At 60.2% G+C, this 27583-nt stretch overlaps 1 protein-coding gene across 1 annotated transcript in view; it reads right to left on the reverse strand.

Annotated features, from left to right (window-relative positions):
* SLC39A11 (solute carrier family 39 member 11) overlaps window positions 1-26915 on the reverse strand; it is a 75628-nt gene extending 48713 nt beyond the window's left edge. Inside the window, exons 1-3 of the mRNA XM_035342538.1 lie at window positions 26847-26915; window positions 20076-20234; window positions 5166-5289 (exon numbers count right to left, since the gene is read on the reverse strand). Of these exons, the coding sequence (XP_035198429.1) occupies window positions 5166-5289; window positions 20076-20231 (280 nt within the window). The 5' untranslated portion in view covers window positions 20232-20234; window positions 26847-26915. The remainder of the gene's footprint in view (window positions 1-5165; window positions 5290-20075; window positions 20235-26846) is intronic.
* Between the last annotated feature and the right edge of the window lie 668 nt (window positions 26916-27583).

Raw genomic sequence — 27583 nt, forward strand, 5'->3', positions numbered from 1 at the left:
AACTGGGAACAAAGCAAAGGACAAAGCTCCCAAACCCCAGCCTTACTCGGAGCAGCTGTTCCTCAAGGGCCCAAACCTTTGACAACCTCCCAGCTCCAGCTGAAGACTTCTCCGCCTCGAAGGGCGGCTGAGCTCGTTGAAGACCCAGCACCACCCCAAGAGAACCTAAAAAAAAAAGGAAACCACCCAAGGAATTTGGGAGCCGCTTTGCTGGCGTTGCTGCAGGCTGGCTTTCCTCCTCCTCCTCCCTGTTAGTAACTGATCATCCTAACTGATAACTGACGGGTGAAAACAGGCTCCGTAAAGGAGAGCCAGGTCCTGACCAGGATACCAGGGGCGCGAGCCTACGTTTGAAGGAGGCCGTTTATCAGCTCGAGGCACTGCGTGCTCCCAGTTTCTGTAATTCCGGAGCTCTGTGCGTATAAATCCGCATTTGGTCACGACCATAAAAACCAAGCCCAGAGCCCAGCCTGACAAGGATAGCCGGTAACCGCTCAAAACGCGGCAGAAAGGGGCACGAGGAGGTTTCTAAAATCAATACGGACGTAGCCAGAGGCGCTCCTCATCAAGGCCGGCTGTTAACGTGCAAAATGCCTGGATGCCTTCGGAGCGCCAAAGCCAAGCGCGGTGTGAGCGTGTCAAGGTCAGTACAGATGCAGCGGGACCGCCTAAAACCGGTGGCCGGCCCATTTTGCAGAAGGATCCCCGCGTAGGAGAAGTCGTAAGGACTTCAATGAACCCCTCGGCTGCACACACGAGGCTCCGGCTCGTTACGGCGATGAATCACGGCGGGCTCCACGGCCGGAGAGGTTCGTACGGCAGCGCTCCTTCACGGCCCCTGCTCCTGCTCCGGGAGGAGGGGACGAGGAGGAAAATCACGGGGAATTTACAGCTGCAAATCGCCCCCACCAGGGGCACGGGGGGCTCCCGTGGGTGAGTTCTGCCCCTCGGCGCCAGGGCTGGAGCTTGGTGGGCAGGAGGGCGAAAGCAGAGGGCTCTGTGGGGCCGGGACCCCTTTCCTGCTGGGTTCTGCAAAGCCTCTGCCAGGACGCTATCCCCACGGCACACCAAGCTCCGGTTCTCTGAAATGCCTCGCTGTATCCCAGCTGGGTAAACGGAGGCTTCCCCGCCAGCTGCGCAGCAGAGAACAGCCCCTAAAGGCAGTGGAAAAGGCACCAGCTGCCGCTCCCCGAGCCAGCGCTGCACAAACCTGCCACAGTTTCAGAGGGAACGGGGCAAAGAGGGACAAAGAGGGGATTTTCCGGCTGGAGGGACACGATGAGATGACAGAGGCAAGCAACACCCGCGCTGCTGCCTGCTGCATCGTACAGTTCAACAATTCAGCTCAGGTCCTCTCTTTTTATTGCTCTCTAAGAGGTTTTGGCTCTTCTTTTATCTCAACAGCTCCTCTCCTTCCTTTCATCAGGAGTTTATTACATCATTACGGGATTTTAACTGCCTGCGCCCTGATGAAAGAGACGCACGGACGAGGTCTGCTGCTTCTCTCCGACAGTCGGCGGCAGCCCCGGTACGCGATAATCCCCTTTGCAGGGGAAAAAATGAAACAGAAGCGGACAAAACGACAGCCTCAGAAAGGAGGCAGAAAATTAAGAGCAGAGGCTGGGTGATGCTGCTGAAACGGGCCCAGAACAGGGGGTCTGGGGGCAGCGCTGGGGCTGGCGCTGGAGGTGCCCCCAGCACACCCGCCTGCCCTACCCGAGAGCCTCCCCAGCCAAAACACCACGGGAGCCTTGGCCGGAGAGGCCTGCACAGCACCGCAGCTCAAATGTAAGGAAAAAAATACAGATGATAGGTAGCAAGGCTTGTCCGTGGTGTCCCCAAACAGCACGGCTCATTCAAGTAAGACACTTAATGAAATTTCCTTTCTTAATGACACTATTTCCAACACCAGCCTTTTTTTCTTCCCCGGCTACTCTTCCCATCTGGATTTACTTACTGAACATCTGTGCAGGAGCACCACAGTGCCGCTTCCTAGATCTCGCCCTTCCAGAAGTCAGCCGAGTCACTAAAACAAATATTGTTACCCCTGAATACTCGGGACTGAACCGTGCTTGGAGCCAGACGCGCACCGCGGCCGTGCACCGCCGTGCCCCGGAGCGGGCGATGGCTGCAGGCGCTCCCAGCCCCTTGGTGCCGTGAGATTTAGCATTTTGCTTTCACCCCAGGCACTTGCCAGTCACTTTGCTGTAACCTCCTCCGCCACGACGCGCCTAGAAAGCATCCCTCGGACGCAGGAGACCTCTCAGCTGCGGTACGGCAGCAGGAATATTAAAGCGAGAGCGAAGGAGGCTGGCTGGGAACATCGCCGCCCTCCCACCCGGCTCCGTAATCTGGTTTGGAGCGAGGTGAATCACTCCGCGCCAGGACGCCGGGGAAGCAGCGTGCCTCGCTGTTCAATATCCAGCCTGGGGAAGCGTGAGTCACGGCTCGGATTGCGAGGTGCGATGCCGCATGTAAATCCTTTCTGAGAACTGCGCTGGCACACCACGCACCGAGCCGGACGCAGACGCCGGGCCCTGCAGAGTCACCAGGAAACCGCAGCCGTTGGTGACCCTGCTCAAAGATTTCCCCCCCCCCCCCAATTTAGCAGACCCAAGGGTGCCGGGATGGCCGAGCCCTGGGTGAGGCTGTGGGGTGGGGGCAGCTCACAGCACCCCACCACGGGCAGCACGGCCCCCTTCCCTCTCCGCGCAGCGGTCACGAAACAAACCCGCCTCTCCTTTATCGCAGACTGTGCCAAGGGTGGGAGAAAAACACAGATTGTGTCCGCTTCCTAGCCGGGTAGAGCAAAGACAAGGCTGGGTTCCCTTTGGTCTGTAGTAACGGAAGCCTAGCGGTGACCCCAGTCACTAAATACCGTGTCTAGACGCACATTTTCACCGCAATCCACGCCAAATCCGCCTATACTCCATTCCGCGCGGACACATGCTTTAGTCCGCGCACCCAGGAGAAGTCAGCCCCCAGCACCTCCCATAAAATCCCTTTTAGGGTCGCATCAGTGCCTGCAGTGGGGTGGGAAGGACGCCCCCCGCTCTGCCCCGCCGCAGGACAGCACCCCGGGGAGGATGAGAGACCGGAGGAGAGGAACAGCCCCGGCCACGCGTCCGCAGAGCGCAGGGAGAGAGCAGGCGCCCAGCCCAGCCCGGTCCCTGCTGTGCTTCCCCGCTCCCTGCACGCGATGGCAAACCAAGGGATTCAAGTGATGGGGGGGAACAGAGCCCCCCCCCCCCCGCTGCTGAGACAAAAAGCAGCATGATTATTATTTTTTTTCTCCCAGAAGAATGGATGAGGGACAGATCTAACCACTGCGTGTCCTCCACCTCCCTTTCTACAGGTGTAAACCAAACCTTCTCGCTTGCTGGTTTCCCTCCGCAGCTACGAGGATCCCACTACCCAGGCACGACCGCACGGTCGCTTCTGCTCTTTCACAGCCAAGTTCCATTCGTCCAAACCTCCGGCAAAGGCACGCAGGGCTCCGGGGAGCTGCGTTTTTGTGCTTCCTCCCCTCGCTTCAGCAGCGGTCCCCCCGCTCCTCTCCTCATCCCCAGGCAGAAAAGACGACCGCAAAGCGATGCAGCTTTGGGATTTTTTTTCCCCTGTTTTGTTTTCGCAGCTTTAGCGATTTTAAAACGTGTAAATATGAAGCAAGGGTCAATGATTCAAGAGTGATTAAGTATGAAACGTTCCAGTCAGTACCCATTAGGCTTGGAAAATACCCATGATGTTCCCCAGGCATTCCCAAGAGCGCAGCCAAGCAGAGCCCAGCGCTGGGGAAAGCTTGGAAGGCCTGACGCGCCTCGTGAAAACACCGACTTCATTTCGGTAAGCAAAAGAATAACAAGAGACAATAACAGAATTAACATATTGTAGATTCTTAATGCCGTTTCCCCAGAGAGAGGAAAAACAACTGAGCCTAATGGAAACTTTCTGTTCTCAAAACCATTTGCACGGTTATTGTTTGCAACCATGAGCGAAGAAAGCATAAAACCCGGCAGCTCAGCCTGCTGAAAAATCGCAGGGCTTTCTACTTTTTTCTTGAAGAATAAAATTAAATTGCACCTGGGGTGTGAAGCTCCACCTTACAAAACCACAACCTGCAAATCTTACAGACTGCGGGGCTAGAGCAGCCTGCAAGCTTGAGCTTGTCCCAGGAGCTACGAGACATCACGGACCTGAAGCCCGCTGAGTCTAGCACGAAACTTCCTTTCATCCCTTTGGAAAACTCCAGGCTGATGTTCCAGCTCCTGAAGAATCCTGAGGATTCGAAGCATTTTATGAAACGTGCAATTAAGCAACGCAGTTAAATAACAGAGCCTGGCTGCTCCGTTCTTCGCGAGAACAAGGATCATTTCTTCATCTCAATCTGCTCCCAATTATACTCGAGATATCGTAAGCTGCTATTTTAGTTTCTCTCCAGCCAAGGAAAAGCAGAGGAGCAGTGAGATTAATTCACTAAATTACGCTTTCCTTGCCTACAGAAAAGCTGCCATTAAGCAGCAGGAGAGGAGGCAGGCAGCTGGCCGCCACCACCCCGCACGCACAGCCTGGGGCTGGGGCACCCGACAAGGCGCCACCACCTCGGGTAAGAAGTTCCTGCTTTAAAAGCTGTCTGCAGAGATCGCCGCCACCAGGATATTTTATATTCCACGCTTTGGCAGCTAAAATTCTATTAACCTCTAAAAATAAGGAGCGATGGCACGATGGCCAGTCCTCATCTCTAACTGGGGAGGGCCCCCGCGGGTCCGCGTTACGGGGCAGCTTCAGGGTGGCACCACTCGGAGAGGGCAGGGTTATTGCTCGCTGCACCCACGCTCCAGATAAACTTCTTTGGCGATAGGCTGATGATTTCATTTCCCTGCCGAACGAGATCGCTAATCATCAATAATCCACGGGCACAGACAGACGTGCAGGTGGTTTGGAGAACAGGAGGAGGAACAGAAGTAGCGATTCCTGGAACGAGAGCCAGCACAGGGACAGATCCAGAGAGGGAAGAGGAGGTGCCCTCCGCATGCACGTGTCAGAGCCGATCTAATTCCAATCACATACGTCACAGCCTAGGTGCCAGCCCAACGCGGGTATTTTCCCCCGCGCGCTCCGCGGGTGGTATATGACAGGATGCTTGCCTGGACGGTGCCCAGCTCTACCTATCCGGATGGACAACTCGCTCTCGTAGTCCAGGCGAGAGGCAGGGTCGTGCTCGTATTTCTCCTTCGCCGCTCGTGGGTCGTAGCTCAAGGCAAATGCCGCGTGGGGGGGTCCGCTGAAACCCTGCAATGCAAGAGACAAATTGAGGCTTTCCCCACGTCAGCCTTCCCCCAGCCCCAGGGAACGCCACGATCAGACGTTACGCGCGCAACCACGGTGTTATTTCAGTGAACCTGGCCGGAGGGGCCCATGAACTTCCTTCTCATTTGGAATATGTTCCTGTGCCATTCGTAATCCCAAGAAAACAGAGCGGAACGGCCAAAACCAACGCTGCCCAGCTACGTGCAACGTCTGCAGGGAACCGAGCAGCACCCCGCAGCGAGAGGCGCCCCACGAGCAATCCCTGCCAGCCTGGGCACGGCTCACAAGAACCTGCTGTGACTCCAGGACGTGCCAGAGCCTCCAACTGCATCGGCCAAAGGAAACCTGGAGGACACCAACCTCTGTCCTCCCCGCGGCGCCGGGACACGCAGCGGGAAGATCCGCGGTGCTGGGTGCCCCCGGGCTGCTCCACCCCACTGGAGCCCCAAGTTCCCGACCCCTGGCAGGGCTGGGACATCGCCACCAGGTACAGGTATCTGGATCGTGCCCGGTGTCACCGGCCAGCACCGCGGGCTGAGCTGCTGGCAGCAGAACAATCGGCCGTGCCCCGACCAGCCAGCGGCAGTAACGGGAGACTCGTCGGGTAAGGTCACGTTAAACAAAACTAAAGGTTAAAGATGAATAACTAAACCGCCTCTTCTCCCATCGTTTGCATAATATCGTCTGACCAGCGCCGTTAATACTCATGACGGATCTGCTGCCTGCTCTCTCCTGCAGTTTAATCAGGGAGCTTTCACCTCCCTTAACCCAGCACCTGCACGGGGTGAAGGGAGAGGCTGCCCGGGGAGGAACCACGCGGCTCGTCTCAGCAGCTGGAGGAGCTGCGATACTGAAATACGGGCTTCATGCAGCAAAACCTGGATGCTGGGCACCGAGAAAAAAGACGGGAATTTCAGCATCACGACCCAGCTGGGGTAGGACGGGAAGAGACCAGGAATGAAAGCTGGTGGGCACATCCTGCTGCGGGCACCCCGGCAGCCTGCTCTTGCTCCTGAGGAAATACCAACAGCACACCAACCTGAGGAGACACAAGGAGAGGCATCTCGTCAGAGCTGCAAGCCCCGTGGCAGCAGCTCTGCACGCTTTGTCGCCACCAGATTCGTGGCTTCCCCCAGCCCAAGGGCAGCTGCCTCTCCTTGGGTCTTGGCACAGAGGGGCACGGCCAGAGCCTGCAGGGCTCTGAGCGTTACAAAAACCCAGCAAAGGGGGAGAGAGATCTCTCGTACGAGCCCAAGCAGGCTGGCAGCATGCAGCACGACCTCTCTTACCATCCCACAGCTGCTGCTGGAATCAAGCAGGCTCCTACCGAGGCCGAGCCCACTTGCCCCCCAGTTCGCAGCCCTGCAGAAAGCCTCCCCCAGCTCCGTGCCGCGCTCTCGGCACACCACGCCGTCCCCAGCGGGGTCCCCAGGGATGTGCTTAAGGCCGAAACGGAGGCCAACTGGAAGGCATTTCGGATTTCCCCCGTAAGGTTAAGTCACCTCCCCGCTGGCGGGCACCAACACCCAGCTCCATCCTTTTGGAAGAGCGTCGGTGACCTTCCGCCAGGCGCGCGATTTACTCCAGCCGCGATTGCTCTGAGTCATTTCAGCCCGGTCCCTGCGTGAGTCCCTTAATTGGAACGTGTCAGCGGCTTAAAAACGCATCAGGAAGAGGAGAGGAAAGTCAACCCGCATTAATTAGTTCGTGCCACTAATTAGTATTAACTGAAATAACCACGGGGGCTGATTATTTCAGAAAGCCTGATGCAACGAGAGACTTGGACAGGAAGACCTGGAGAGCTTGGAGGAAAACTATTCTGGGACAAGGGAGTCCCCCCCCGCGCTCGCTTCTGTTTGCGGAGCTACAGCAGGAAGGTCGTTAAGATTTTCACAGCCCCTTTAAAAAAAAATAGTTCTTTTTTTAAAAAAGAAGCATCCTTGCAGACGGCAAAGAAAACCCCACCGCATGCAGCACTTGTCTAAAGAGGCAGAACGTGCTTTTGTCATCAAAAAGCCAGAGCAATCCTGAATTAATTAGTACGGAGACATGCCCCTCTCCTGTCGGCACCCCGGGTGACACAGCAGGCACCAGGGAATTGATTTTCTCTGGTCAAACACCCCCCAGAGCCGCCGTTACCGATGGCTCCAGGATCCAGGATCGCTCACCCGGAGCTTTCACGGCCCTGCCCGTTCCTCCCACACTGCCTCCACCCCGCCACTCCTACAGACGGGGTGCTTTGACACCCCGGGGTTTAAATCAGGAGGTGTTTTCCCCTGGGGGAGCAGTCGGTGGGTGCAGGGATCCCCTCACGAGGTGGAGCTGGCGGTGGAGCTTTGGAGAACAAAGCGGTGCCGCTGCCCTCGCCATTCCGCAGCCCTTCCCCTGCAGTTTGACGAAGGCTGAGCACGTCTCGCTACCGATCCGGTCAGCAGCACCAAACAGGGACGCACTTCAAAGTGGGAGCAAAGCAGCCAGCTGTAAAACCGAGATATTTGGGCAAGGGCCTCTCCCTGAAAGACAAGAAACAGGCCTGCGCGCGTCTGTCTGTGCTAGGGCCAGCCCAGCGCTCCTGCGGGGCTGCACGTAGGTGCTCGGGATGGAGCACAGCAAGTCCCAGAGGTGGCCTCAGCAGCAGAGACCTGGGGGAAGCCAGCCCAGGCTCCGGCTCCTGGCCCCCAGGAACAAAAAGCCGCCCCCGCTGGAGACCTGAGCGCAGGACTCATCCTCCTGGAAGGAGGCTCTCCCCGCTCGCTGCCAAGCCGGCCTCCTGCACGAGCTGCGGGCTGGGCTGAATTGGAGCCGAAGGAGGAATGAGCGAGCGGCACCTTTCAGAAACAAGCTGCTCTTCCCCACCCGACGGGCGAGAATAAATGAATAAAGAACTCGGGGCGACGAGCGCCGATGCTCCGGCTGTGTGCGGATCACTGAGTGCCCACCGCGAAGGTGCTGCCGCGGCGCACAGCTCGGGGAGGGTCGGAGCCACAGCTCGGGGAGGGTCGGAGCCACAGCACCTCTACTCCGCTCTCATCCTGGCTTTTTGCCCAAAAGCATCCTGGCAGTCCTGCAGCAGGCTCCACCAAGCCAGAGGAGACAAAGCCCACAGCCCATCGGCTAACAGCAGAAAGCGTTTCAGGGGGAAAGCCTCGTTTCGTAAATAAATAACGCTCCGAGCTCGTCCAGGGGCTAACACGGAGAGGGAAATACGAGGCAGCAATGAGCCACGCCGTGACGGTGCCCGGAGGCTCTCATTTCACGCTTATTAAAAGAGAGAAAGTGGTAACAGAGCGGAGACCAGAAAGCGATAAAAGGAGAGGAACAAAGCGGGGCGGGGAGCCGGGAGGGGACGGGGAGACCCGGCACATCTGCAGCCACGATGGACACAGGGCGGTCACATCCTGCCCGCACCTCGCGCTCGCTCGGCTTCGCTGCTCCTGCACAGCACTGGGAACGAGACAAAGGCTGTGCAGCAGCAGAGCCACACGTCTCCACCTTCTCTTAGGCAGATTAAAGGATCTGTAGTGAGAAACATGAAATAGGGGCAGGTAGAAAGGACAACGGCGCCCTCAGAGAGTGCTCGGTTATCAGAGAGGGAACTTCCAGGGGAGCTCAGCTGGCGGGGCGCAGAATCCCCGTCCCACTCACAGCACCCGCTCACAGCCCACTGAAAGCTAACACGGGGTGAATTCCCGGGGGTGGCTGCACCCCCAGCCCTCCCTCAGCACCCATCGATGCTCATCTGATGGGACATCAGCCGGTCACACCGCTCCCAAAGTCACCCCGAGGTGTCCCCAGGGCTGTGCCACCACGGGGCGCAGCACCTGCGGCAGTCCCGCTCGCCGCCCACGCTCCGCAGAGCCCTGCTCATTTAAACCTGCATTAATAACTAATTAAGCTGACGGCCACCTGGCTGCATCGATCCCCGTCTCAGCGTCGTGCCAGGACAAACGCTGAGCCGCAGCTCCTTAAAAACCACGACGCGCCCCGCGCAGACCTCAAGGCAACTGGGGACGGGCGCTGCCGGCGGCTGGGACGTGCCTGGGGCTGGGATTTGGAGCTGCCAGGAGCCTGCCTGCCTCCAGGCACGTCCCCAAAACGTGGTCAGATGGCCCCGAGGTGCCCAGCACAGCCTCAGAGCCTATCGGGCACAGCGACCCAAAACCAACCCAGACGAGCCGCTCCTCGAGGGAGATGGAGTTACCGCAGTCAGCCTTCCTCGCCTCACCACCAGGGCTGGAAGGGAACGGCTTTTCCTTCCAGGGCTTTTCCTTCCAGGGCTTTTCCCAGGCCTCACACCGCGCTCCTGGCTTTAAGTTGGAGCCCCCATGGAAACCCAGCACCGCCAGCAGCTTCCCCAGGGAAACCCAGCACCGCCAGCTTGCTCTGTAACAGGAGAGCACGGGGCTGAACCCGAGCAGATCGACGCTTTCAGCCTCAAATAAAAAACCTGGACCATGCCCCGAGGGTCTGACCCCGCAGCGCTCCCCGGGGCCGTTTCGGGAGCTGGGCTGCAGGATCAGCACCGACCCCATCCCTGCTGCCTCGTGCCAGGCTCACCAAAACACTTCCCGGAGCCGCGGCAGCCGGCGCGGGGGGAGGCCCGGGGCTCCCTCTTCCCACGCAGAGCATCTTCCATCTGGCTCCTCCGGCACCGCGTCCTCCCACGGCCCAGCAGCCGCGCCTGCCGCAGCCAGCCCGTAGCTATGGCAGCACTGCTGCGGGAATTGGAGAGGAGAGGGTTGTCCGCAGGCACACACGCACACAAAAATCAGCGTTTGCACATCGGGTTTGCTCCAGGAGCGTTTGGTGAGCCGGTACCACCGAGCCGGGAGGCGCTGCTCAGCTAGAAGCAGCGCGACACCCAAACTTTCCCCTAAAAACTGGGAGCAAGGCAGGCGGGTATTGGTTTATCTGTAACCGGGATATCACTGCAAGCACATTTTATTCTCTGCTAATTATCAGCCGCTTCGATAACTCATAATTTTTCTCAGTTGCCAACAGCAGCTTTCATCACCGGCCTCCGCTGGTGCACCGCGAGAATCCATCCTCCTCCTCCTCCTGTGTCAGCGGGAAGGTGGCGACGGTCAGAGCATGCCGTGGGGCGGCCCCGCAGCACCCCAGCCAGGTGGGCTGCCAGCAGTAAAACCTGTAAAACCCATCTTTTTAGCCAAAGAGACGTTCGTATTAAAGCCAAGGGTACAGATATTTTCCTCTTCGGCGTGTCCGGGGCTTCAGGCTTTGCGGGAGGAAGCAGGAATGTTGCTGGCACCCGGCCTGGGAGCGGCGCTGGGCTCGGGGCGAGGGCTGCAGCCCGTGCCTGGGAGCGGGGCCGTGCACGCGATTCCCAAGGCGCAGAGGGAAGCCGGGAGGTTCGTTACGAAACTCCTCGTTTTGTAACGGGGACGTTGTGCGCGGCCGAAGGGAGGCGGTTTGGGTAACCTCTGTCGTTACAAAAACGAGGGCGCACAAATATTTTCGCCTCTTCCCTGCAATCTAGCAGAAAACAGCTTGCTAAACGAGCAAGGCCCACCTCTGGTGGCATGAAACCCTTCTTTGCTTTTTACAGTCCCCTGTCCCCCGAGGAGCTTCGAGAAGCCTTCAACCCCCGCCCGTAAATTCACCTAGCAGAGCACCGGCTGCGCGAGCACGCCAGCCTCAGATGCTGTGCGCCCACCTCCTGCCCCAGGACAGCGGAGGGGACAGCAGGGGGAGGGGATGGCACCCCCCCTCCTCCCAAACAGCCGCTCAGAACGAAAAATAAATAAAAATAAGAATACAACAGGCTGTCCTCAAAGTCCTTTGGCTCCAACCAGGGCGAGCGCTGCCACCAAAACCAGGTGGGACGAACCCACGCTTCCAGTCGCTTGCTGGGAGGAACCTCACCGGGCAGAGGCAGCCTCGTGGCCAGCCCGAGCAGGAACCTCCCCCAGGAGCAGGAATCTCCCCTCGGGAGCAGGAAGGGAGCAGGAATTTCCCTTGGGAGCAGGAAACTCCCCCCGGGAGCAGGAATCTCCCCCCGGGGACAGCTCTGCCCACCAGCACCACGCAGACACGCGTGGTGCGCCCGGCAGGACGCAGCGGAGAGGTTCGTGGCACCGAGTCAGAGCTACAATATGAGATTTTAATTGTTAGCAATAAACCTTTAAACCTCCAAGGGGATTAACAAGAGCTTTTTCTCCACATGCTTATTAAAGTCTAATGGAGAGCAGCTTCGCATCTCTCCTCCCTCCCTGCCCCCTCCCCACCTCGATGTCTGTAACGTGGCAACACGGATTTTTACAGTCCTTATTATGCAAGGCTTTTTGCAACAGTAAGAGAAAAAGCAAACAAAACTTCAATTAACAGCTCATTTTTTACACAATAACTTCTCGGGAATGATTTGCTAACAGTGCAGATTGAATTAACGGGGGGAAAAGCGAACAAAGAGGGGGGGAGGCTGCTGCTGCGAGGCCAGGAGCCCCGGGAGGGGGAAGGCAGCGGCCACCAGCCCTGCTCCCCCTGACCGACACAAGCTGAGGGGTGCCAGGCATCAGCCCAGCCCTGCAGGGCGGTTCTGCCCACAGAGAGAAGCCCACGGGTGAAGGATGAAGGAACTGGGATCCTTCAGGGACCGAGAGGTGACACATCCACAGCGTGCCAAAGCTGGACACGCATCAGATGCGGCCGGCAGAGCCCACGAGAAACGGGGAGGGAGAGCGGCTCGGCTCGCCATCGATCGCTTCCCCGACAACGAGAGGCTGTGCAGCACTGCTCAGTTACACCACGTTCAAACCCCATTTCCTCCAGGCTCTCAATTACCAGCAGAAATCCCTGGTAAAGGGACGGGGAAGCACCGCTCCTCGGACCTGCCCCTTCTTCTCCCCGCACCATCGTGCCTGAGCCCAGCGGCACCGGCGCAGCCTCCAGGGACGGAGCCCGCAGCAGGCTCACTTCCAAGGCCAGGCTTTCTGCTCTGTTTTCCTTTGCGCGGGTCTCGCACGCTGCATCAGCTACCAGCACGGCGTGTCTCCTGGGCTGCGCTGCTACCCGCTCCGAGCGCCTGCGGGAGGCCGGGCAGAGCCGGGGGAGCCCGACACACCTTCCTGAAGCCCAGCGCAATAAACCCACAGGGGAGGCCCTTCATTGCCTTCAGCGAGTCCAATTAATTTGTTAATTCATTACAGAAGAGAGGCGTAATGAGGGACGAGGCACTTCCTAATTACCACCACCGAGCAGCTAACCAATTTCCCTTTCTTGGAGCTCAGAACAAGTCAAGCCCAGCGCTGAGCCCCAGGGCTGGTCCCGCGGGGCACAGCTGAGTTCTGAGCTGGGGAACTTGCTGATTCCCCAAAAACCTGCCAGCGAGCAGCACTCGTCCTCTGTGTTCGAGGGTAGGGCGTTCAGGAGCTGGATTCCAACCAAGACAACTTTCAGCCCAGACATCGAGCTCTGAAGCCAGCCCTCTCCCCTCCAAGGCGCGGAGGCGCTGCTGCCAGCACGGAGCTAACACAGCAGGGCTGGTGCCCAGCATCTCTCCCCTCTTTGTGCTCCCTGCTGATAAATCGGGGCAGCATCCACATTAGCAGGAGCAGGGACACCACCTCCGTCTTCCCTCCTCTATTTATTCTGCCAAAACCCACAGGATCCACTCCTGAGGCCACCTCGCCCATCCCCGGGCTGACCAAAAAACACAAACCCCAGCTCTGCATTTTGAGGAGGGAAACGAACACAGCACGACCGCGTGAGCCAGCCTTGTTTTTCCTAACCCAGTTCCGGGCAGACAAGAGTAGCCCAGAGCAGCAGCCAAAACCACGAGGACGCTCCGAACCTGGAGGCTGTTCATCACCCCGGGCTCTGCCAGCCGTCGGTCGCTCCTTCGCCATCCCCGGCACGCGCGGTCCCGCGGGGACGATCCGGCACACGTGGGTGCAGCATTGGCCACGCCGCGTTGCTGAGCCACCCCCTGTGCTCCTACCAAAGGCCACGGACGGCTTCCAGGAGGGGTGACACAGGCCGGAGCCCTTGTGCAGGGTGTCACCGAGCCTGGCAGAAGGCAGCACTGCCGCAGAAGGCAGCGCGCTTCCAGCAGGGCGCTCCATCGGCAGCCACACCGGGCTGTAAATCCCCGCAGTGCTGCTCCCCTCCTGGCTGCGTCTTGTTCCCTGCAATCTGAACGCTCGTTAAGTGTCATTTATTTATACGTGCTGTATTTACCTCACCTATAAAGCCGTGACAGGCCATAAAGGAGAGCACGCAGAACGTAAGCCAGCAGCGAGATGCCTCCGTCAGCCCGCAAACAGCCTCCAAGTAGGAGCAGACTCCTGCAGTCAGTTCTTCAGTTTGCATTAGCTGCGAGGCCCGAGGACAGCAGATTAACATCACGGCCCTGTCACCATCTCGCTGATAATTAGAGCATGATAGGAGACAGGAACACACCATGTGGATTTCCACACCCCAACCACAACACATCCCAAGGCACCGCCGGGGGACAGCGCGCACGGCCCCAGCAGCCTCACAGCCCTCTGCAGCCCCGAGCCTGGAGAGGAGAGGAGCAGAGAGCCATCCGTGTGCTCAAAACACCACGAGAGGAGCCTCGGGCTGGCTGAGCAGAAATAACCAAGCCATTTCTCCCCCCCAGTTCTCCAGCAGCGCACCCCTTTCCAGTGGAGCCATCAGGCTACGAACGAGGCACGACGCGCCGCCGGATTAGCCGTGGACGCCTGTTGGCACGCCTGTTTTACCGAGCTCCGGGCAGCAGGATGCAGGCAGCAGCCACCCCACACAGCTGGAAGCCAGGAGGAGCGCGTGCTGCGTGGCAGCATCCCTCATCCTGCAGCTGCCAGGCCCCCAGCGGAGCTGGATGCGGCCCTCAGCCCAAGGACGCGGGGTTAAACCAAGCGGTTGGAAGAGCTGCTCGCTGCCAGGCTGGGGCCGTGCAGCAGGAGGGCGTGAAGGCACATCTCTCGATCCGGCTGCGCAAAGGGAAGAGAAATCCCCCCCCCCCCGCAGCACCTCCGTGCTCCTGGCTCAAAGCAGGAGCACGTCGCGAGGCGGCGGCACGCCGGCACCCGCGGGCATCGCCCCGGCGGCCTCTCGGGGGAGGCCCAGGCAGAAGAGGCACCGAATTGACTCTTGGCAGCTCGTCTCCAAAGCAGGCAGCACGTCAAGTAAATGCGGGTGAGTCACGGTTTGCTCTGATAGCAAGCTGCCACGGGGCTGCGTTTATCGATGCACGCACATATATTTTCCACAAGCTGCATGAAAGCAGCCTTCCTCCCCCTGACAGTTCGCCACCCAGCCGATTGTAACCTTCCTCTCCTCTCCTGTCGTTTTAATGGCAGGTTTACATTTCACAGCAGAGGCATGAATTTGGGTTCTGCCAGGAGCACGTTCCAAGGCGGATTTGAAGATTGCGGAACAGCCCGTGGCGCTCGCCGTGCCCACAGACGGTCGGGGCCTCGTTCAGGTGTTCAAAACCAAGCACACGAATGTTGCAGGAGCAAGTCCTGCAGGTGGTGGAGATGATGCTTCTCTCCACAGTCCCCAAAAAGGGGCACGGAGGGTTCCAGCCGCCCTCCCTGAGCCTTCCAGACCCAGTCCAACAGCAGGCAGCACGCAGAGGAGCGGCCTCGTCACAGCAAGGAGAGGAGCCTGACATTTTTTTTTAGCATCTCCACCAATTTTTAGAGCCCGGGAGGCTCCGTGGGCAGCCCACTAACCCCACTTCTGCACATTTTTTTTAGCTGAACTGCAAACCACCCAGGCGCAGCAGCACCCTGACACAAAGCCAAGGCCACAGGACAGTCACAGCACTTCAGTCCCATGCCCCCAAATTTAATAAGCCAGAAAATACGCATACGAGCACGTCCTCTGCTTAATATTCCAAAGGAAAAGCCTCTACCTACCACAGCAATGAGGATGTGCAGCTAATTAGCTTTCTAGGAGTCGCAAATGAACAGGAAAAGGCACATTAAGAACGGGAACTTGCGCTGGGCATGTCTCGGAGAAATCAAATTGCATAAGAGGAACTTTTATCCTGATTATAAATTAGCACCGGCAACAAGCCCCGGCACATTTTCACTGCCTCGGGAGACAATTAACCCGTTAAAAACGTGGGTAAATCGGAGGGGAGAGCTGTGCTAACGACCGGCAGAGGGAAGGGGTCCCCAGCACCCACAGATGGGACCCCCGTCCTCACGGCCGCTTCCTCTCCACGTACGTGCCACAAGGGTACCTAGCGGCCCAGGAAAGATCCCATCCAGCTGACTTTTAGCCCCAAAAGCGACCATTTTAAGTAACGTGCATGCACGCACAGAGGTCTTTGCCTTCCCCTCCTGCAGCTCGCCACCACCACCCGATGCCCAGGTCCCCCCCCCCGCGACGTGACTCGCACGGGCACATGGTGAGCCCAGCCGCAGCCAGCGCCGGTGTGAAAGGGGAGAACGCCCCGCGGCTCTCGGAGCTCTCAAGTCCTTCCCAAGAGAGCTCGCCAAAAATAGCTGAAAATTCTCTGCGCAAAGTGCCCGATCCCAGGCTGCATTCTGAAAAAAGAGAGCCTGCGAACATCTCTCTGCTCGCTGCGCCTGCCCAGGAGGCCAGCGGCACACCCGGACCCCACCGGGGGTAAAGGCGTGGACGAGGGGCAGGAGCACGGCGCAGCCACGAGAGGGTGAGCAGGATCCGGCCCCTACTGCCACCACGCGCCGCTCTCAGCTCCACCACATCAGGCTCCTCAGCCTTTACTGCTGTTAAAACCATGAATGCAGCTGCAAAGAGCCTGGAGAGCCCCAGCCCAGGTACAAAACACCCAGGCACGACTGGGGAGGACTCAGCCACGCGTGTCCCCTCCGTGGAGCACCTGCCAGCCCGGGAGAAAGGCTCTGAAAAAGCTCCGGAGACGCGATTTGTTTTAAATCCAAGGAACGTTCCCCCCGTCACGTGCAGCTTTATTGATTTGCTCCGCAGCCAGGAAAAACAAACCCTGGCTCTGGCTGACAAGGAAATAAAAAAAATATTCAATCGAGATGGGATTTCCAGGACAGATTTACAGCCCTGGCTCTCCAGACCCCTTTCTCCGATCATCCTTTGGCCAGGAGGCAGCAGAAGGCTTCCAGGCGGGGCCGAGCAGCTGCCCACCAGCCCCTGGCTGGGTCACCCGTTAGCTGCTGGCCGTCCCGGGCCCCCCCAGGGGGCAGGAGCCCACCCGCAGCCTCATCCCAAAGCTGGGCAGAGGTTTCCAAGCCCAGCAAAGCCTTGAGGTAGAAGAGATGAAGGCAATTAAGCCTCGTTATCCTATTCAGCGCAACGATCCCAAAGCAGAGAGGACATCAGGCGGACGGGGACGGAAGGAATAATGTGGTTAACGGCACCGGGAGCGCACGTGGGCACACCGCTACGGCGAGCTGACGCGCAGCCCGCGAGGGTTTCACCCCTGGGGGATTTATCTCCCGCAGTGACCCAGAAAAGGCACAAATGAAGGAGTTCCTGCGAGCCACAGCTTCAGCACAGGCGCTGTGCCCAGACCCCAGCACCCCACCCAGACCCCAGCTGGGCACAGGAGCACTGCGGGGAGCTCAACCTGCCTGCGGCGCCTGCCGGAGACCTGCTGGGAGAGGCTGGAGGACCAGCAGCACGAAGGCAAAACGTAACCGGCAAGAATTAAGGAGCAAAACCAGCCAGGGACTGACGGAGAATCAAAGGCAGGGCTGGATGCAGCCCTCCGGACCCTCGTCGTATTCCTCGGGGAAGGGGGAGGCCTGAGCAAGGAACCCACGGTGGAAGCACAATGAAACCCCACAACAGAGCACGGCGCAGCCAGCAGAGCTGCGAGACAGGCTAAAGGATGAGAGCAATGCTTCTTAATTCCAGTGTTCTCACGCATTGCTGCAGACCGACGGCAGCTTCTCAGCCGCCAGGGACCTCCTGTGCCGGGTGCTGCGGTATTTTTAAGCAGGTTCTCCTTCAAAGGCTTTGATTATGAGCATCAGAGACCCTCAGGCCCAGGGCTTTTTGCGTAGGGGCAACAGCTTCTCACACGCAGCCCCCATCGGCTGCCCCTCTCCATCCGGAGTCCTCCTGGAAATACCAAAATTCAGCTGTGTCACTGAAAATCAGCACAGGAAGGAGAACCGTGCTGCAGCATCACCAGGGCCGGGGGAGGGAAGAGGCAGACAGGTCTCTCGTAGTGGTTCAAGGTGTTCCCCGAGACTTCAGCAACATCCTGCAGCACACCCAGCCCCGTCCCCACCTCCCACACCACCGAATCCAGCAGGGCCGGTAGAGACAGCTTGGCTGGACAAAAGGAGAGGGTGAGCAGAGGGAAGGAGACACTTCTAAAACTCCTGGGGCTTATTTCTTGCTCTCCAAGCACACCCAAATGCCCGATTCTTCTTTCTTTTAGCCTGGGGCCGAGGACAGTTTTAGCATTAGGCAGAGGACAGCAGAGCTGAGGATGTCTCACAGCCTACAAACCCGGCTAAAGGACGAGCCAACACGCTAAAGGCTTCCAGCAGGGGAGCCGCGAAAAGATAAAGACGTAATAGATTAAATCTGCCTTTTGTAAGGAATTTAATGGCTACAGCTGTTCGGCATCATTAACCACTTTGTCTTGGAGGTTTAACCCTCCCACCGGCCCCGCTCTGCCGTTGAGCAAACATTTGGGCACCAGCAGAGCCGCTCGGCCCTTGGCCCTGCTGCCGTGGGAGCAGGGGAGCGAAGCCTTGCTCCAGCCCCGGGAGCAGCCCCGGGGAGATAAGGGCTCGTTAAAAGCTTTTACTACCTGTTGCTGTAGAGCAAAACAGTTACGGAGGAGTGCCGGGCACGGGGAGCAAGAGCAGCCTACAGAGAACAGATCCCTCCTTCCTGCCCGCCCGGGGTCAGCACGCTCTGGGGTCTCACCAGCATCCCTCCATCCCCTGATGTTAAGCGGAGGAAGAAATAAAATCAATCACAAGATTTTAACTGATTCAGAAAGAAGCGAGGCTCGTCGGAAGGGAACTGCAGTGGCTTAATCCTCAAAGTCCACCAGCCAGCACTGCTGCACTGGGCTGGGGGCGCAGGGTCCCCTGCCCTGACCAAGGACGCGCCACCAGCCTGGCACGAGTCACCTGGGGCAGGACTCGTGCAGATGCCCTGCGTTTGCACAGCCTCCTTCAAGGCAGCTCCCGCCCAGCGGGGGGACACCAGCCCCAGCACAGGGGCAGCCCCCTCGCCGCCTGCCGGCTTACCAGCAGATGCAGGAAGCGTTCCTAACGCAGGCGTTAGACACAGGGCGTAAATCCTCTCCGAGCTCAACGGTAGCGCCCGCAGCAGCTACCAGAGTCCTGCGGGAAAAGCACAGAGCAGCACGCGCTGCACGGCACCGCCGAGGCAAAGCAGGGGAGGCAGCAGCTCCTCTCCCGGTGGTGTTCGTGCTCCGGCACTAGGGACAGCCGCAAGACCCCCGGGTTTCCATCACCAGCCACACCGTGCACGCCGGCCGTTCCCTCCCCTGCCACCCCTCGTCGCTCCGTCCTGCTCTTTGCGACCCAAGAATTTCACTCCCCAGCCCGCACGATTTCCAAACGCGCCAGCAACAAGCGTCAGGCAGCGGGAAGAAGCGGGCTCTGTGCTGCAACTGTTTGTCCACCCTGTTGGGAAACAGCGGCTCCGGGCAGCTGATCAAACACCCGGCCCCATCCAGCACCTCGGGGACGAGGACGATCTGGCTACAGCCGGTGCCAGCAGGAGACCTCGGGCTGCGGGGAGCAGGCACAAAAGGCTTGGCCGCGAGCATCCCCCGGGTGCTCAGCCCCTGCTGGGAGGTGCTGAGCCCCACAGCCCAGCGAAAGCTTTGGGAGCCCTGAGAAGAGCCGAGGGAACAGCCGGGGAGCCACCAGCAGCCCGCGGAGGGGGCCCCAGGCTTTTAGCAGTCTGACGCCGCCGGCGTTTCATTTATTTGTTCTTTGCTTTAATGCACCCATTTACACCGGCGCTGACACGCGGTCAGATCGGGCCATTTTCTTCCTAACCGAGGACGCGTTCGGCTGCGCCTCTTAGGAGAGGCTCCAAAAGGCGGGGAGCAGGGAAAACGAACACAGCGGCTCCCCTGGGGGTCGCCAGCCTCAGCCCCCTTCGCTCGCAACCCCACCTGCCGCTAAAATAAATCAGAGATTTTTAAAAGGTTCCTTGGAAGTTTTTGAGAACACCCCGACAGACCAAGCCGCCCTTACGCTCTCCGCCGCGGCGGTCCAACAGCTCCTGGTTTTTATTTTTTGATAGTGCTCGCAGACGGCGGGATGGCTCATTCAATTCTGAGACGCTCAAAGGGCTGGCAGCTCCGCAAATTAAACCTCTGGGCTGAAGCAGAAGGTCACACCTGAACTGTTTGCAAAGTGTTGCCAGCAAAAAGAACAAAAGCAGCAGTGTGAAAAAAAAAAAAAAGAGAGAAAAAAAACAGCGCGGAGCCTGAAGCTGCACAGGCAGAGCCACGGGGTCTTGGGGGAGAAAACAGTTTCATTAAAGCTCTGATAGAAACCAAGCTGCATCTGGCTCCTGTCACGGCAGAAGACAAAGGAAGGGGAGAAGCTGCGGCTTCCCAGAGAGAGCCCAGGCGAGGGTGGGCTGCTCGGGGCCACCAGCAGCACAGCGCCGGGTCCAGCACCGCTGCCCTGCGCCTCCCCACTGCCCGCAGCCAGCATCACCCCGAGGGTCCTGGGCATGCCCCGGGCTCCCCGGATCCCACCCCTGCAGGAAAACGAGGACATTTTACGGGGTGGGCACAGAGCAGGCAGAGACCCGCGCGCACTTACCAGCACCGGGATGAGCAGGTCGGCCCCGTACACGAAAGCTGCTCCCAGAACAAAGCCCACGGCCACGGGGAGGAAGGCAAAGGCTCCAAAGGTGCCGGACTCCTCAGCCATCTCGATAGCCGGGGCCAGGAGGGACCAGTAGGAAGCGGCCAGCATGACCTAGGAGACACAAGGCGAGCGGTGAGAGCCTGGGGACCGCAGCCAGCGGGCTGAGAGCCTCGGGGTGCCCGAGTCACCCGCCCTCACCGCCGTGCTGCCTGCCTGGCCTCAGCCGCCCAGCAGGGCCACTCACAGCAGCTTCCCGACCAAAGGATGGAGAAGCGAGGTTTTCTCGACCGTTTGCACCTAGAGTGTTTTTCTTGGCTCCAGCCTGAAGGAGCTGGCAGACCACGCGAGCTCAGAAGGGTAAAATTCCGGGGGATTAGCGCAGCCACAGGCGTCCTTCCGAAGGGGAGCAGCAGCACAGCAGGAAAACCTCCTCACCCTGTTTTGTTCTGGTTTTATTCCCTGGTTGGTTTGGTTTTTTGGGTTCTCCGCCCATCCCCAGCTGCAGGACCAGACCTGTGACCCCCACCTGCTGGGGGGGGAAGGAAATCCTCCCACCCTGTGCCCAGCTCCAGGCTTCTCCGCAGAGCGGGTCGGGGAGGACGACCACATGCAGGCTCGAGCTCATGAAGGGAAAAAAAAAAAAAAAATCTATTGGATAATGTGCAGAGCCAAAGAGCCCTTTCCAAGTCAGATGAGGCCAGGCTGGGGCTTTGCCGTGAAGATCTCAGCCTGCTGCCCTTCGGCTGCAGTTCCCCTGCCCCGCTACCCAACAGCGAGGCAACCACAGCAGAGGGGGGCTGCGAATCCTCCGCCCCTGCACAGCACCGGGGCACATCCAGCGCCTGGGCACCGCCTGCTGCGGTCACAGAGACCCGGGCAGACCCGTGGAGAGCCCAGCAGAGCCTTGTGCATGGCTCACGGCTCTGGGAGGGAGAAGGAAGCACTCAAAGGACCGCTGGAGAAACAGGGCACGGGGTGTGCGGGGCTCGGAGCGGGGCAGGTTTCACTGCAGCCGGGTGTCCTGGGCGGCACCCGGCTCGGAGAACAGCAAGCCAGGCAAGGCACCCGCGCCACAGCCTTACACCAGGGAACAGAAGGTGTTTTATCGCCTTATCTCTTCCCCTCCTCTGCTGTGTGAGGCACACAGGGCTGGGCTAATTAAAAAGCCACCAGCCCGGCCTCGGCAGCGGCCCCGGCTCCTCTCCCTGCAGCTGTGGGAGCTGACTGGGACCAGCTCCAGGACCAGCTCCGGGACCAGCCCCACCGTCAGACGAGTTCCTACCAAAAAGCCAAAGCTTCGATCAGGAGGGAGGGCAGGGAAGGGAAAGAGAAGGAAGGGAAGAGCAGAAAGCACCTCTCCGCAGCTGCCTGCCCCGAGGGATGCACGAGGCGATGCTCAGCCCTTCCCGACTCAGGCAAGCAAGTCGGGGGGGAGGGGGGGGGGGAAGCTTGGGGCGCAGCGGGGGTGTGAAAGCAGGATCCCACGGGAATGAGCAAAGCGAGCCCAGAGCTGGCAGCGGGAGGGGTGCTGAGGATGCTGCTCTGCACCCCACGGTGCCCGCGGGAGATCCTGCTCAGCTCACGCGCGTCCGCCCGCAGCGGAGGGGTGCGTAACGAGCCCCCCTCGCTTCCAAGGGAGCGAGATGCCGATTGCTGCAGACACCAGTCCCCGGGGGACTGCGTAACCCTCAGCTCGCTATGAGTAAGAAGAAAGCAGGCTGTCAAGCTGAACTTAACCACAGCTGTCAAACTTCGTATTTCAGATGCCACCTCCTCTAAAAAAAAAAAAAAAACACACACCCCAACGTGGAAACGCGAGCAACAGGGAGAGGCTCCGCAGGATGAGATCGTCACCTCACGCCAAGCTAGCATTTCCCCGCAGAAAACAGAGCCCTGGCACCACGCAGCCTCCAGCTCCCGTTGCCACTAAGTCAGCGCCAAAGCCCCCACCAGCTCCACCGCTCCCAGCCCCCGGAGGATGACGCAGCCTCAGGCCCCCCCGAGCCTCACCAGCCGAAAGAGCAGGCTGCAGGGTGGCACCGAGCCCCCTGACTTGCTGGGGAGGGAGAAATTTATTCCTGCACACCTTGGTGTGGGAGGCAGCGGCCTGACCCCGCTGTTCCGGGGCTCGTGCCCCGCGGCAGAGCCAGCACGGTCACCCCCCGCTCCAGCAGCATCCCTCAGCAGACGATGTTCCCGAGGTACCCGGCGGGCTGGGATTTCTGCCAGCGAGCCGATGGAGTGACAGAACCACACTTAATTACAAAGGCTTCATCTGTGCTGAGCTTCGCCACAACTCCTCACCCCGGTGCGCTCGTCCCACGCGTGCCAGGAGGGCACGGGGCACCTACGGCCACCCTGGGGACAGCAGCGATGGGGTTTTGGTGCAAGGGACGTGCAGGTGAGCTCGGGTGACCCTCCTAAGGTCACCAAACCTCTGCCTCCAGGACAGCCCCACACGAGGCGATCGCAGCTGCACCGGGTCCAGGCTCTCCCCCTTGATGCACCCAGGGTACCCCAGAGGCAGGACCGAGCCCCAGCAGCACCACGGGGCGAGCCGGTGTCACAAGAAGAAATAAGAGAGCTCCGTCCAGGGACCCGCAGAGCCCCGGCTGGCACGGGGACAGGCTCCTCCTGCCAAATCCAGGGCGTTTCAGCAAGGAGCCTTCGTGCTCCAGAGCAGAGATGCACCACCACCGGCTCCAGGAAAACAAATTGTGGCTGAGGAAGGGGAGGAGGCGGCAGGCAGGAGGCAGCTGTGGATCGAAAGCATCCCTGGGCTGCAGGGAGCCCAAACCCTGCCCTGAGACACATCAGCAAAACCGGAGACAGCCGCTTCTTGCGCCCAGCAGCCCAGGGACAGGGAGCGGATTTGTTTTAATTTCCTTGCTCCGTTAACTCAACCACAACGGTGCTGCAGGCACACACGAGTCCGCCCCAGCCGAGATGCATGAGGCTGAGCGCGGAGCAGCGCGGGCTCACAACCCGGCCGCCTCGTGCCAGCACAGCCTCACACCACAGAAAGGGACCGAACCCAGGTCCGTGTCCTCCCACCGACGGGGAACCCGGTGGGGAACCCTCCAGGAAGCGCCAGGCAGCAGTGCCTGCAGCCACAGCACGCCCCGACAGCGCCGCCCGGGTCTCCCTCCAGCGCCCCCGAGCACCAGCGTCTCCTTCCAGGCGAGGACTCGATGCAGACAGCAGTGAAAAGAGGAAGATGAGGCCCCGGCAGGCTGCTTCCCCTGCCCAGCTTCTTGGCTTGACTTCATTACGCTTCCAACGACAAGAGCCAGCCTCGGCAGACCCCTGGAAATTACTGATGCAGTTTTAAGCGGCACTGAAAGGGAAAATTCGAGGCAGACTCGCGTGGCGCAGAGCGAAGAGCGTGTCTTTATGATTTTCTGCTTCACCTGGGACAGAAGAAGAAATCAAAGCGTGACCCAATAAAAGGGGGGGGAGGACCGCCGGCGTTCACACAGGCTCCAGCCCCTGGATGTTGGAGGGGAGCACAGCACCCCCAGGACGGTGCAGAGCTAACGGGGAACACATTAAAAAAAAAGTCTCATTTAAAATATCAAGATTTAAGAGAGAAAAAAAAACAGAATTGCACATCAGATGCCCGAGTAAAGGCTCGTCTCCATGGAAACGTCACCTCGGAGGCTCCCGCGTGCCAAAGCCGCCGTTACCCGCGACTTCCAGGGAGGGAACCGAGGCAGAGAGGGCTCGGTGCTCGCACACCCGGGCAGAGGTAGAGGGGGGGGAAGGAGCTGAGCATCCCCCGCACCCAAGGCACCGGCTGCGGCCGGCTGTGCCGAGGGGGATTAAAGAAAAGCGCAGCTACAGCCCGGCTCGGGGCACTGCCGCAAGTCAACCGCGGTTCCAAGCGTGCAGCGGCTGGCCCGGACCCGTTGGCGTGCCCGCAGGGCTGAGCCGCGGCCCCCCAGGTCCCCGGGCAGCGCTCAGCACCCCGCACCGTCCGCCCCGAGGTCGCTGGGTGCCCCCGGCCCTGCCCTCCTCTTGGCTCAGGGCTGGCAGAGGAGTTTTCAGGTCGTTCGGGCGTTGTCCTGCTCCCCAAATACAGGCAGGGAACAGCTCCCAGCAGCGCAGGGAACTACTGGGACCCATTTCACGAGTGAACCTGACCTAGGAGAGCATCGCGCACCCCTGGAACCAGGGTCCCTGGTGGGGACCCCGCGCCGAGCACCAGCACAGCACGACGCGGAGACGCCGCGGGGCCCCGACGCACCCGGAGGTTTTCTGGCTCCGGGGGAAGCTTAAAGCAACTCCGCAGGCCAGATTTCGGAGATCACACGCTGCAGATAAAGGGGAGGTTCAGCTCTATCCCCCCTTGCCCCGGCACTCGGAGAAGCAGCCTGTATTTACGCGCGAGAAGCCCACATCAAAGAGACTTGAACAGAAAAGTCAGCATTTCGCAGAAATTCCTTACGGCAGGAGAAGCAGCCCGTGATCAGAGCAGTACCGCCGGCTGAAGAAACGCTTGTTACAAGACAGAAAAGAGAGAAAATGCTACAAAGAGCTTTCAGAAGTGGCTGTTCCACATCCTGCTCCCCTCCACGCAGCCAGCCCACCAGAGCACACGGGGTGCCCACGGCCCCCCAGCACCGGAGAGGCGCAGAGCCCCGCGGCTCCCGCTGCTCCCCGCCAGGATTTCGGAGTCCAGCATGGCCCCTTGGGGCTTTGCTCGGTTGGGGAAGGCTCCAGCTCCTCCCCAGGCTCTTTGCAAAGGCACCAAACACGTCAGAGGCAGGAAAACATTTGTTATTAAACCTTTTGGGCAAGGACAAGCTGGAGACAGGGAGCGCAGCAGCACCGGGGGGCAGTTCAACGGCACGGGGCCGAGCACAGCCTTGGGGACTTGAGCCCCTTATCAGGCAAAAGATAGAGCGCCGGGGGCACATCTGGAACCAATCTAGCTAAAAAAACATGAAGACAATTCCTTTTGTTCCACCCTCCAGTGCTTTTGCCACGTCACTGCTGCCCGAGCACGGAGCTGCTCCCGGCCCGGTGCCCCAGGGGCTGCGGCACCGCCACCTTCCTCTGCCAGGGCTGGTCCCGGCATGGAAGAGGGGCTGCACAGCCCCCGCCGGGCACAGGCAGCTCGCCTTGACCAGCTTCAGCAGCTCAGGGCTGTGAGCGTGACCTAGGAACAGCCACAAGTCACAGCCCGTGGCAGCACTTTCTGTCGGCAGGACGCTGCCGCCCGTGGGGGTCCCGGCTGATGTTTTCCCCTCCAGACGCCGCAGCGATCCCACTTTCCCTTTCCTTCCCCAGCACAGCAAATACAAGGGAGGAAAGCAAATAAATGTTTGCAGGACAGCTGCTGCGCCGGGCGGGCCACACCTCTGCCACGCGGGGATGACTCAGGGTCCCCACGGGGCCGCAGGAAGGCGACAGCCCCGTGCCATGGTGCACGGCAGCACCCACCCCTGAGCCACGGGGACAGCGGTGCCACAGCCTGGGCAGGGGGACAGAGCAAGCACCCAGCCCGTGCTGTCCCCGGCAGCACCGCCCTGACCTGCTCGTAGGGACAAGGCTACCTCTGGAAGACAGCTGGGAAATTAAACAGTCAAGCTGCAGAACAGGCAGCTCCTAACGAGCGATGGATGCAGCAGAGATGACCCGAGGAGCTGCTACAACGGCCTGACTGAATTATCCACGGCTTCGGCAGGTCCCGGCCGTGCTCCAGGAGAGCTGGCAAGGAAGCGAACCGAGCTCTGCACTGCCTCACCTCACCCGCCGGGGCGTTGGGGTCAGCTTCACCTGGCCCCGGTGCAGCCGGGGTCGCTTCAGGGAACAGCAGAAGACCCGCGGGCTCCGGGGGCTGCGAGCAGTTCGAGCCCAGGTGGATCGGGGGGGAGTCGGCGCTTGGGAACACGCGAGGAGCCCTGCTCTGCGCACAGCCCTGGGGGGAGCGGGTAGGGCTCTGCAGGACAGACCGCCCTGGAGCCCGTTTGCGTGGCCAGCTGCAGGGCCAGGACCCCGCGGGATCCGGCAGAGCCCTTCTGGGGCCGGGGGCACCGGGAAGGTGCGGGTCTGAGGGAGGAGACGCCGGGCTGGGAAACAAACCTGGAGCTGCCTCCGACCTCTGCTCGGGCAGTAAAGGATTTCCCGGCACGCAGGGAAGTCCGGAGAGCTGCAGCCAAGGTGCTGCAGAAACCATCCTTGGGGCCAGCTCCCCCACGAAGCCTCCTGCAGCAGCCCCCACGTGCCGGTGCACGAGGCCAGAAGCGCTCCTCGGGGCTTTCTACCGGGAGCTGCGCGCCCTCTGAAAGCCTTCCCAGGCCGGGGACAGGCATTTCAGCAGGTCACCCAGCCACAAGTGGCACTGCGGGGGGAAATCTCACCTTCCAGCTGCAGAACATCCCCGGACACCAAAAACAAACGGGATTTACCAGGCCGGAGCCTCCCCCTGCACACAAACTGCCCTCGGGCACCCAAACTCGTGGGAGACCAAGAAGCGAGCTGGGCACGTCCCTCTCCAGGACAGGGGCTCTCCCACCTGGCTGAATCGCGCCAGGACAAAGGATCCAGGAGGTGACAGGAGTTTAACTCCGGAGCTAAAACCCAGACCAAGAAACAATCGGTGGTGGCCAGCCCCGCACCCCTCCGCTGCCTCCCCCTCATCCTGTTCCCCTCGACACGCTGCAAGGGAAGCCGAGGAAGGACGGAGGATCCAGGAGGAGCACGAGGCGCTGTACTCACCCCCGCAGCAAAGCCCAGGCTCCCATCGAGGATCCGCCTCTGAAACAAGAAGGAACACAGGGCACGGCGCTCAGCCGCAGCACGCAGGGATCACCCCAAAACCGCGCCGGGGTCACAGCGAGGGAAGTTTCCTCTCCCCGTTTCTGCCACCCAAGCGACCGCCGGGCCCCGAGGACGTGCCAGGCTTCGACGCCCGCTGCTGCCCGCTCCAGCGGGGTGTCCCGGGGCGTCCCGGCTGCCCCCCAACCCCCCCCCAGCACCGCCCCAAAAACACCCTGAGGGTGCCGAGACTCCCGGCCACCTGCACCCCACGGCCACGCGTTTTCCCCCCTCCTCGAGGGTTTTGTCTCCTCCGCTCCCTGCCCGCTCCACACAAAGCCCCAGCACGCCGCCCGCCCGCCTCGCCCCCACGGCTTTTATTTCTTTAGCGCGTCGCCCTCCCCCAGGAGGAGAGCCGGCAAGGGGCCTCGCTTCGCAGCGAGCTCCTGCATAAATCATCGCGGGGCAGCCGTCAATAACGACAAACCCGGCGGGGTGAGCTCGGGGGGGCTCAACTTTGGAGCAGGAGAGAAGCTAGAGATCAGCTCTGCTGCTTCTCAGCACGGGCTGACCCGGGAGCTCCATTTCCTCCTGCCTCGTGCCGCAGAGGAGCGGGCCGGATTCCTTCCTCTCCCTGCCCCGGGGGCTTCTCGGAGCTAAAAAAACGAAGCCCCTCGGAGGCGAAAGGAAGCCCCCCC

The sequence above is a fragment of the Oxyura jamaicensis genome, chromosome 18 (assembly GCF_011077185.1).
Source record: "Oxyura jamaicensis isolate SHBP4307 breed ruddy duck chromosome 18, BPBGC_Ojam_1.0, whole genome shotgun sequence".
NCBI classification, from domain to species: domain Eukaryota; kingdom Metazoa; phylum Chordata; class Aves; order Anseriformes; family Anatidae; genus Oxyura; species Oxyura jamaicensis.